The sequence below is a fragment of the Procambarus clarkii genome, chromosome 16 (genome assembly GCF_040958095.1).
Source record: "Procambarus clarkii isolate CNS0578487 chromosome 16, FALCON_Pclarkii_2.0, whole genome shotgun sequence".
Lineage (NCBI taxonomy): Eukaryota > Metazoa > Arthropoda > Malacostraca > Decapoda > Cambaridae > Procambarus > Procambarus clarkii.
The window spans coordinates 23041444-23053917 of record NC_091165.1 but is presented as its reverse complement, the minus strand read 5'-3'; the positions used below and the strand labels follow the sequence as shown (position 1 = coordinate 23053917).

The following is a 12474-nucleotide window of genomic DNA, read 5'->3' as shown; positions in this document are numbered from 1 at the left end:
CCAGGCACACTCTAGTCTTTAATGTGAGTCACACTAGCATGTCCGAACGGTAGAGCAACAGTGTCGCATCATGCAGGTTGGCGTTCAATCCCCGGCTGTCCAAGTGGTTGGGTACCCTTCCCCCCCACTCCCACCCCCAATGGCTTGTCAAAGATCATTGGGATGACCTTTGACAAGTCACCGGCTTCCTGTTCCTGTCGAGGCCACTATGGGATGATAGCCCTCGGGTAAATGGAGGCAAATATAATCTGGCCACATGTTGCACAACACTGCTATGAAATGCCACACAGCTGCTAAAGAACTATATAATATATATACACTGATACAAGACCTGTAATGTGCCTATTTATTAAGGGAAATTGGTAAAGAATTGACAGGACTTGCATCATTTTTATAGTAAGTGCAGTAAATGTAATTTAGATACTATATTTTTATGCGATATTAGCAACTAAAAAAATTTTGGCTGGATTTGGTTAAGCATAACAATTTTGTCTTGTATATGTTAGGTATTTTAGTGACATGCATACTTTTAACATAATGATCCCAGAAATAATGAAAATTAGTATCGTACATTGGAAAGTCTTTCGGTAGTGACGTTTAGTACTCTTTTTATTCGTGAAGGATTCCTGAATTGTGACCAAGAAACAATAAAGCAGCTTCACACAAGGCTGTGACGTACTCAATAGAATTAATAAATGATTTGAAAATCACTAATATTGTAGCTGATATACAGTATGTTTCAATAAATGTAGATCTTTCTGTATTCTTCAGTTCCTTTCTGTATTCTTCAGTTCTGTACTGTAATTTGCTTTTGTTGGATTAATGGAGATTTGAATATTGTTTTTGTAATAATTAATCTCTTTTATTTGCAAAAGGATTCTGCTAATTCATAATTATTGCTTGAGGATGGCTTTTGTAATTACACTTCTTTTTTAATCTGTCGAAAAAAGTCAAGTTTCTTTTATGGTTTATTCGTTTAGAAGATAATAATAATAATTTTTTAATTACTTTTTTTATAAGGTGACTTATGCGGCTTGGCATCATCATCTACACATGATGTTAGTATTGGAATTAATATTAGATAAATTGGTGATGCTTTCCTTATTACTGGTACTGTGTATCATGTTTACCTCTGGAGTGAGGCCACTCCAGACCAGGCCGACACCAGAGCGCAACTTCATAGTCTTCTGAGACTGATGGATGCCTACTAGTAATATCATATTGAACTTTGCCACCACCAAGATCATATAGTCTTTGTTATAGGAATTCGTGGATTTCTATGCTTTTTTAATCACAAGCCGTGTTGACCCTTTTACCTTCATAATGGTGCGGTATTGAGAGGGTTAGCATTATCAACTTTTCACATGAAAATCCACTGATTCGCCCAAGAATATTTGCTTCGAAGGCTGGTGCTCATTTGCTGCTATTCATAATATCTGTAATTTGAACATTCTTTCTGCTCACTAATTAATAATATGACCTGACTTTCTTCATTTGATTGTTCACACAATATGCGTGTGATCCTACTTAGGAATGATCAATAGATGTCTTTGAGATATGTCATAATTCTGCAGCTAATTTAAAAACTTGACATGTGAGCAATTGTATTTAGTACAGTATAATATGTTTCATATTATTGTATGATCTTCAAGTTTGAGTTTCTGTAGGGAACATGCATAGTGTATGTACTACTGGTCCCCCCCACATGATGCGGCTCGGGGGATCTATGACATTATATCGAGTCTAATAACATGATAGATATAAGAACCTAGGTTAGCATTACTCCTGTGTAGCATAAGATAAGAAATATATACAGTATATATATATATATGTATAGTATATATATAATTTATAGAAGAAACTATTTTATTCATATCTATTTAGCTATAAGGATTAAAGCTTCGAATGTGAGTGCTATTTCCATGTCATTTAAGACTGTGGATCCAACCATAATTAATAACCCAGGCATTAAATTTGTATATTATAAATTTACTGATATGTGCAAGTGGTTTATTTTTTTTTTTTGTATTTTGGTGAAACATATTGCAACCATCATATTTTCATTATATTCAATTTCATTTCAAGATATTAAGGGGGCATTTGAGATAGAGGTGAAGTGCATAGCTTTTGCTTTTGTATTTCTGTATGAAGATGTTGCTTCTGTTTTGGGGGATTTAATGTTAGATTGTGATTTTTCCGAGATGGGATGATCGGTTGCAAGCAAGTCATTGCTAATGGTGTATTAGAACTTTGCTCTGGTTACATATTATCACCAGTGCGGACTCGACTCTCTACTCTTAAGTTGATAGTGTCGTTTAGCCACATCAAATTAAGGTTCAAATTTGGGCAGTTTTTTTTATAGATTTTTCAAGTGATTGAAGGAATAAAATAGGAAAATGATAATTAGATTTACCGTATAGGAGTAAGAATTCAAATATTACCATTACTTGAAGTGCAATACAGGACAGTAAAAGAAAATTTCAAGACAAAATTTGAATAAGATCAAATGTCAAATTAGTTTTTAAGTTGATTAAAAAAATGGGAGTAACGAATTTGCTAATCCTTTTATATGATGCAAATTAAAATATAAATTTCAGTTTTTAAATTTAATTAAGAGTAGGTTTTCATTAAAAAAAAATATAATTTCTGCAAAAAAAATGTAAAGTGTTTGCCATTCTCAGAAATATCATCTAGCATAAAATAATAATTAAGAAACGTGAAACACAATATATATTATAGACATATTTTTATATTTTTGTAATGTACAAATTGTAATACAGATTTTGATTACGATTTTCAGTTCTTTATAGGAGTAGATGTTTTTTTTCGAGTAGCGATAACTAAAAGTTCAAAAATGACACAGTGATACATATAAATAAGGTGTGTAATTAAAGCAAAAAGCATTCTTTGGTTTGCCACAGGGAATAGTAAACTATTTACTGAGCCAGAAACTACTCTTTGCTGAGCCAGAAACTACTCTTTGCTGAGCCAGAGTAAACCAAGCTTACTCTTGTGTTGATATGCAAGCAAGACCACTCAGCGCCCAATGATATGAGTGAACATTTGAGCAGCAATCTAATTCTTATCATCAAACACTGCTAAATTACCGTATAATGCACATATTTGTATAAGTACTACTACATCCAAATATTAGATAAGCTTGTGTGTGTGTGCACAACTGCTAGTAGACATGTACATGCTCCAAGAAATGCTCCAACACATACAAGTGCTCCAATACATTTATATATTCCAACACATACTCATACAGTACTCAATATGTATTAATGTTGTACATAAACACATCTTTCACGATTATGTGGGGGGTTCGTGACAAGGCATAGGGGCTTGCACAAATAGAATAATACAGTACTCAGTGTGAAATAAGTTGAGAAAATCAAACAAAATTACATTGAATTGCCAGTACAGATGTGTTCTTTTGTGATAAGTATTGATGGATTACTGTGTTACTTGCAGTGTGATTGCTGCTACTTACAATGTGGGAGAACTTTTAAGTACATTGCTTCTTCCCGATGGCTCTTGTCCCTAAATATAAATAATTTTTTCAAAATTCTTTAATTTTGAATGAAATAGTTGTATGTAATACCTAGCATGAATAGTAGGCAATTATTAATTTAGTTTTGAGGTACAGTAATTTTTAAATGAAATGCAAAGATTTGACCATATTTTCATAACATACTTTTTTACAAAATTGCCATCCATTATATGGGGAAGAAACTGTTTTCCGTTTTTATATTTAACGTTGCAATATATGTGATCTAGTACTGTATATAGTAAGTAGTAATTTAAACTTCTGGAATGAATGTATGTGTGTTTTTATACGTGGTTATTTATTTGGCAGTGTGCGGCCGGTTTTTGTTTTGTTTATAAGCGCAGTTTAGTGCAACAGTTAAGTATAGTATCAATACATCCCCCCCCCCCTCCTATTTTTGTTTTAAAACAGTTGAAAATGAAAAATTGATGAAAATTATGGCACTTCTGTTTGCACTTGCAAAAATAAACACTCTTGCTTTTCTGCATTATAAATGAAGCTCATGCACATGTATGAACACCTGTTTCATGCTAGTGTTGTAACAGTCACTTATAAAAGGGAATATTGAGGAAAATTACATGCAGACAAATTTGTATTTCCAGTAAATTTGAAAGATTAGATTGTTTAAAACTAAATTAGATTCGAGGAAACTCATTGATGGAACAAAGCATAAGTGTTATGGCATAAGAACCAGAACACAACCAGTATGAACCTGAACACAAACAGCATAAGAAAACAGAACACAGCATAGGAAGCAGAATGCACATATTAGACCATTATTGTTAGGAACCTTAAATACTGTGTACCACAAAAGTATCACTTCATTGTTTGACCATTTAAAAAAAACATCCTCACCACCAGCTTGCTCGCTCTCTCTCTCTCACCCCCCTTCATACATCACCACTGGCCCAGCTGTACCTCTCACCCCTGTCATATGTTACCACTACCCTGTTGCACATCTCACTCCAATATAAATCTATTCAAGTCGGTGGCTTATATTTACCACTGGTATTTTCAATCTCACCACACTTGACTTTTATTTACATAGGAATCTCAGTTAATCAAATCATTGCTATGTAAACCTGTATGTACCAAGGCACACACCACACAGTAGGGCTCTATACCATTGGATGTGCTAGCTCTTCTGTGTTAGGATACCTTCTTTGTGTTGTGTGTTATGATATATTACCGAGTGTATTTGATTTACTTTTATTCTGTACAGCTTTTGTGTGTGTTGTGCAGTGTTACCCAAAATTCATACAGTAGTACTAGTATTTGCCATGTATACTAAGTGATATTATGTTAGTTGCACATACTTCAGTTTCTTGCATTTTAAACTGTACATTGTGTTGAGTGAGAGAAATATTATTCACAAAATTTGATTATTACTGTACATAATGTACAAATATTATGACCAATTCAGTGACTAATGCATGATGTACAAATATAAAAAAAAATTATTTCTGTACAGTACTGGTATATGAACTGTAGCTCCGGTACGACAACCAGAATTTTTCCTTGGTTATCTTTTGACTACACAAAATATGTAATTCATATATTAATATGTAGTTAGCTTAAATTATAATGAATATAAGTGAGTAATTAAACTATTGTTCAGTTACTGAATTTAAATGAACTTAAATTACTTTTCATGTACGGTACTGTAGTACTTCAAATTATATAATACAAAAATTTTGCATAATAGGAAGGATTTTTTCCCTAGTAGAGTTTAGATTTTCAGAGTGATAGGAAACTTTCCTTCCCAACAATTTTTTTTTTAAGTAAGTCGATAACTAAATGCTCAGTGAATCAGATTATTTCAGTATACATAGACATTTGTCTGTTCTCTCATCAGTCATTTTCAGTGATCTGTTTGATATTTTATTAATTTGTGAATTGTATAATGCTAAACAATGTTGGGTTAGTAATTTGTGTTTGCTTATTACTTATTTTTGGCGGGCCTATCAAAGGGAAATTGAAAGAAATTCCAGGTAGGTACATCTGTGACATTATGCTAGATGATAAATAAAATCTGAATTGGCATTTGTTTACATTTATTTCACCTTCCAAAGGCTCCTATGACATACATAAAAGAAATCATTGTTGTGGTGAAAGGGAAGGAGAAAGTTGTCCTAACTGGCAAAATATGCTCAAGTAACTTTTAATCAATATTATCAATGCTAGGTCAATGTCATTTTCTCAATTTGTCTCTGGGATATATCTGTAAAAGTAACAAGAAATGCAAACTAATCTCTACTGCAAGCATAACTGAAATCTTAATTGTCTCCATTGACAATAAAGGACTTGAAGACTGTCACAATGAGCTCGAGATCGACCACAAATACAGTTTCTAAATTAAGCAGCTGACATATGTAGAGCTAGTGTCACAATTGATATGTTTGTCCTGCACACCGCCCCCCATCCAGTGGGCAGCGGTGGATAGGTTACAGTCAGTTACTACCTACAGTTAGCAAACTAAGGATATTGTATGTCCCCGTGGCGCAGTGCTAAGACACTTTTCGCGAGCGCTTTGGCCTGGGTTCGTATCCTGCCCGGGGAGGATTTAATGGGGGCCAATCCTTACTGTAGCACTGCTTCGGTGCCAGGTAAGTCCACTACGGGCTCACCATAGCCCGTGCTACTTGGAACTTCAGAGTAGCTAAATCTGTAACAACAACAACTTAACTGTAGCCTCTGTTCACCCAGTTGTTAAACAATTTGGCGGGTTGTATTCCTGGGAAAATTAGGACATTCCAATACTATATCTGTGATTACCCTGTTATAAGAGACTTCAGACCAAATGGTATGAGGTACTTTGAGCTCTGTAATTACGTCATACACCTAGGAATATTGGAAGATATTCTTGTGCTGTGCCCAGAGTGTGCTAGTGCAGGCTAATAGACCAGCCTTACATTTCATGTTATCTCTCTTGATTTTTAGTCATAGTTGATTTGTTTTTGTATTGAGGCTGGTATTTTCTCCCCCTGATTCCATGTATGATTAACCATCCTATGTGATAGGAATATTATATGAACTTATAGCTAGTTCTTGATCTACGCTGTGTAATCTTTCATATAAAATAGAATAGCCCGAAATAGAATAACCTGCCCGAAACGTTATACGTGCTAGTGGCTTTACAAGAATGTAAGAACTCTTTGTATATACTGTATAAATAAAAAAAATAAAACATTAAAGCATTGACTGTTTGACAACAATCTCACTTGCACCATAACAACTCCCCCCCCCCCCCGAGCCACCGGGTTTAATTTAATGAAATACACATAGCTCTCGCGCATATCACGACACAAATAACAATTATCAATCAATGTTCCAGAAAGGAAACGTATGTATTTATCTCTCAGAATGTTTGGTAATATATTTATTGTTTGTGATGTGTGTCTATGTATGTAATTAACACGATGTACTTACTGAACGGAGTGAGAATAGCTTGAGCTACCTCATCCCTTTATGTGTATTTTACCTCAATAAACTTATTTCAATTTCAATGTTCTAGAAGCATCTTCAAGAGGAATGTCAGATATCTTTGCCAGGAAAAAAAAAAGGTAGTAAGGAAGCGCCTCTAGCGGCGGGCGGCGGCATTACAGGTGAGAGGAGAAGGTGGTGCTGGAGTCTGGAGGTGGCGCTGCCCTCAGTGTCTTGTCGACGGCCTTATAGTGTGCAGGTTACCCACTCTTCACTAGTTATGGTAAGTCTCTTACCTTCTTAAGCCATTTATTTTACCTCATATACGCTTAATAATCTTAATCTCTCTTTCATTAATCCATTCCTCATTTATATATGTGTGAAAACGCGTTATTTAGGTAGGCTGTGTAGTTTGTGTGTCCCCGTGATGTTAATTCCAGGTGATATCGCTTTCTGTGGGAGGATACTGAACGCCCTTCAGAACGCCTCATGACGGCGTTTCCGCCTTATTGTGAGGCACGCCCGTGAGATTACCTACCTGGAGGCAGGAGGTGGGTGAGGTTGCTGCCCTGACCCACTCTTGAACGCCCTCGCCCCCCCTCAGTCCCTCCTCACCTGAGGGGCCGTCACCTCCCCCCCCCACCTTGTGCTCACCACTTATATGGCAGCTGGCCATCACCTCCTCCCTCCACCATTAATAATTGCGCACCACCTGGCAATCGCTTCCACTATACTGTCTATTTTATATATAGACGGTATAGTGGTCTATCCATACCGTCTATATCCGTCTATATACATAGTACTATACCGTCACAGCACCATCGTCACCATCACCTAGCACTATATTACTATCACCATTAAAACCTGCTATATATATATATATATATATATATATATATATATATATATATGTATATATATATATATATATATATATATATATATATATATGAATATATATATATACACGTGTGCCCCAAAGAATGAGGTGATTTGGTGAAATGCTATGCCCAAGATTACCATCCGAGTTGCCGTCGGGGAAGTGGCTCAAATAGCCTCGGCTATCACTTCTTTTTGACGGCCGTGATGGTCAAGCGGATTAAGGCGCCCTGTAGTTACCAGTTGCGTTGCTTCTGGGAGTATGGGTTCGAGTCACTTCTGGGGTGTGAGTTTTCATTCGCATATAGTCCTGGGGACCATTCAGGCTTGTTCGCATATATATATATATATATATATATATATATATATATATATATATATATATATATATATATATATATATATATATATATGCAACAATGATCACAAAAACACTGATCCAAGTATGCAGAATAACCACATGTTTTCGGCTAATTCGCCTTCAGGATTCTACTTTGCTCTGATGAAGGCGAATTAGCCGAAAACGCGTTAAGCATTTTCTATTTTTCACATGTGGTTATTCTGCATATATATATATATATATAATATATATATATATATATATATATATATATATATATATATATATATATATATATATATATATATATATATATATATATAATAAATAGTATTGCTTTTCCAATTGCAATTACAAATGCTATCAGAATCTCGGGGTTGGTAAGAAGTTGGAGGACTTCAACAATCGCCACATTTGGCCAAGAAGGCTTGTACATATTTATACAGAACCCACCCAACGAGTTACGGGCTCACCATAGCCCGTGCTACTTGGAACTGGTTTCGAGTAGCTGAATCTATAACAACAACACCCAACGAGTCATTATAACAGAAACCATGATTGATTAGCCAACTTCCCCTCCTCCATCACAGCCACCGTGTGAGGAGTTAGATTCATGAAGCAGTTACGCAAGCAATTATAAACGTGTACATCTTTCCTCAATCTTTGACGGTTTTGTTTACATTTATTAAACAGTTTACAAGCATGAAAACTTGCCAATCAACTGTTGTTATTGTTATAAACAGCCTCCTGGTGCTTCGGAGCTCATTAACGGTTTAATAATTGTAAACAAAGCCGCCAAAGATTGAGAAAAGATGGACAGGTTCGTAAGTGCTTGCGTACCTGCTTCGTGAATCTGGCTCCAGGATTCGAGAACTGTAGGTCGTCCTCCGCAAATCCACCTAGGTCAGTACTGCTAAGATACAAGCACCACTACAACACCACCACTGCTGAAACATTAAGAAAACAAAACAGCGCCGTTAGTAGAAACCCAAAATATTTTGACGCCCCAAGTTCAAGTACGTTTATTGAGACAATAAAATGCATCTCAAAGGGATAGCGTAGCTTAGGCTATTTCTACCCTCCATGTTTTGACACCTCGTCTCTCCTTTGGCTGAGGGCGCTTACCAATGCAGTCAGTCCCCCGCAGAAGAGCTCATTAAACCGAAAGCATAACCCAGGAAGGGAAGTATGTCAGTTCGGTTACAATGCCAGCTGCTGTTAGCATCCTTTAGTGAAGTTGTTAACGCCCTTACTCGGCCCGCAAGTGAGATAAGCCGGGATTGAACATAGGAAAGGTGGAATGACTGAGCACCATTTCCTCAATGCTCACCCCAGTGAACCCAATAGTAATTGGGGACTTGTTTTCCTTTATTAGCGTCACAGACAAGTAGGATAAGGCTCCAAATGAGCTGTAGGAGGGAAAACTCTGAGGCTGCTGGATACAATGATATCAAGCCAAGAACACATGCTGTTGCTTTTTTCAATGTGAGAAACATAAAGTGTAATAATGTGTCCAGCACATTTGTAGTTACGTTTCTAATACTCTACGTAGTGACCGAGAATCACGAAGTGCTCATATCTCTCTCTCTCTCTGCTGTCCTTGCTTACATTACATCGTGCATGTGCGTACGTGAATGCATGTACTTGAGTGCGTGAAGTAAGTGGGTTCTTCCGCTGGATATTTTGGTCCAAGTTTTTGCGGAAGGCGCGACTATAGTGGACGCTGGCGCCAAGAGGACTCCCAGATAGACTCTACCCAAGACACCTTGAAAAACACTTGTGATCATTGAAATAATTGTACAACTTAAACAGATTGTTCTGCAGCACCGAAACAACCAAGAGGAATTTAAATGTGAAAATTGAAGCTTCCCGCCCTTAAAATTGCAGGTTTAATTTCCCCTGTAGTACACGCACGAAAATAAAAACTAACGTAAGTACTATATGAAATGTAAGGATAGGCGTGATTTCCTATTGGATATAGCGTTTGAGATTCGCTTGCGAGTACCAAATAAAGATTAAGCCACCCAAGAGGTGGCACGGGCATGAATAGCCCGTAAAGCGAGTACCAATTTGTTGCGCACCTAAGTATTTTCTGTGAAGATACAAGGTCAAGATTTCAGGTATGTGTATATAATTTTAGATTCTTTGTCTCAAATTATGGGTTTTGGTATGCTGAAGGATATCATTTGCATAGCTAATCCTAATTTTGTAGGACTTCATTGGTATTCATTTTAGTAAGGTATGAAATTACGAGTGCTTAGTGTCTTTTGGCGTAGAGGTTCCCGAGCCCTTAGTGGCTCTGTCCCATCTACATTTGAAGCTGTATGAATCTGTCTGTACAACTATATTTTTTAGCCTATTCCACTTGCTGACATACATCTGCTAGTGAAAGCTACCATAATCGCACGGCTTCGTTTCTTCCTATACCGGCAAAACTTGAGCAAGTTCTTTATTTAGTTGCCAACCCCCATCTACATCCCCGTCAGGATCCCTGACGCATCATCCAACTCATTGGTTACTATAAAGCGTTGAAGTCCCCCCCTCCCCTCATTCAAGTTCAAGTTTGTTTAATGAGACAAGAAAGAAATACATCTCAAAAGGATAGAGTAGCTTAGGCTATTTCTACTCTCCTCCCCCATCATTCCCACTCTAAATTCCTTCTCCACGTTTCCCTTTCTCATTCCCCCTCACCATTCCTTCTAATTAAAGCATGAAATTATGATGCCAGGTGAAATGATGGTGATAATTATCACAGTAACACGGTTATCTCGAATAACAACTCAATTACGGGCTCACTATAATAGTGCTACATGGACATTTTGTTCCGAGTAGCTGAATCTAAAACAACAAAGCTGCCAGGTGTACTGGCTATTCATGCCCGTGCTACCTCCTGGGTGGCTTCATGAATCAATCAGTGCCAGAGAAACCTAGCGACGAAGCCTCATTCAGCCTGTGGTCCCGCTAGGCTGGCACGAGTGTGAGGAACGGCGTCTGCTCCAGTGTCTCGCTCCTGCTCACTCACTATGGTTAACCTCATAATACCACTGTGGACCTATAAAAAAATCCCTATTTCCTGCAATCACGGGCTCACCATAGCCCGTGCTACTGGAACTTATTGTTTTGAGTAGCGAATATTAAACATCATCATCATCATCCTGCAGTCAAATTCCATCTCTCAAGAGTAGAAATTGTTAAGTCTCAAGGGATACATTTTTGGTTTACTATTAGCAGGAAAAAAAAGCATGCGGAAGTACTTGTGCAGTTTACGCATATGTAAACTCCAATTAAGAAGAAAGTGGGGAGGGAAGAGGCAGTAGAAACCATATTCAAACGAGGCAACGTGCAAACAATCAGTACTGCAATGACTCCCAAAAATGCATCTGTTCTGAAAAAAATAGAAACATTGCACGCAATCTGAAAATATAATTAGTTTGTAAAGTATATTGGTGTTGAAATGCCGCTGTCTAGAGGGAACTGGAAAGGAAGTGCGCGGTCACAAAACCTTGCAGCATGACCATCACAGCGTGGGACTCAGGCACCGGGTGCAGGAGTGCGTGGCGGAGTAGTAATGCCTCAAGACTTTGAAGTGTGGAGGGGGGGAAAGGGAAGAGAGACAGACAGACAGACAAAGAGAGAGATGATTTGATATATAGATTGATAGAGTTAGAATGATATATAAATATAACTTAGATATATAACGATATAAATAGATAGAAGACGCAGTTAAAAATCAAGGGCGCTTGTTGAATAAACTCAATCTGTTAACAAGTAAAACCTGTTGGCATGCATATACATGTAGTATCTCCATCCTACTGAACGTGTCTTGTGTGGAGTCTTTCTCACAGGCAATCCGGAACCACGCTACGCAATCAGCTGTCACTTCCAGATAAATATCGAGACACAAAAGCGTGACATTTCTTACAATTTCCATTTAATGTTTAACCTCTCCCAGCGAAGCTTAAACACTATAATCATCTCCGGGCTGCTTCACAATTATGGGCTTGTGTGTAGGTCCGTGCTTATCAATTGTTATAACGAATTTATTTAAATATTTGAATTTATTTCACATTTGTGAAAGAATGCATCTGGAACAAGATTTAACTACCTTTTGTCTTCCTTACAGATGCGGTTACTCATCGTGTGTCTGGCAGCTGCGTCAGCTGCAGCGGTGAGTACGATAACCTCTACAGTTTCTCTTCTACACCATCTCTGGTTCAAATTAACATCGTATAATAATAATAATAATAATAATTTTTTATTTAGGTAAGGTACATACATAAAG

The 12474-nt window shown here is 37.1% G+C and overlaps 1 protein-coding gene across 2 annotated transcripts in view; it reads left to right on the top strand.

Annotated features, from left to right (window-relative positions):
• The window catches only part of LOC123760064 (follistatin-related protein 1), a 181570-nt gene that overhangs the window by 147791 nt on the left and 21305 nt on the right, over nucleotides 1-12474 (top strand). Inside the window, exons 1-2 of one of the 2 annotated variants that reach the window (XM_045745496.2) lie at nucleotides 7072-7256; nucleotides 12316-12360. In XM_045745496.2, coding sequence (XP_045601452.2) covers nucleotides 7254-7256; nucleotides 12316-12360 — 48 coding nt within the window. In that variant the 5' untranslated portion in view covers nucleotides 7072-7253. Of the gene's footprint in view, nucleotides 1-7071; nucleotides 7257-12315; nucleotides 12361-12474 lie in introns of those variants that run through there. The other variant, XM_069325300.1, reaches the window with a different exon arrangement.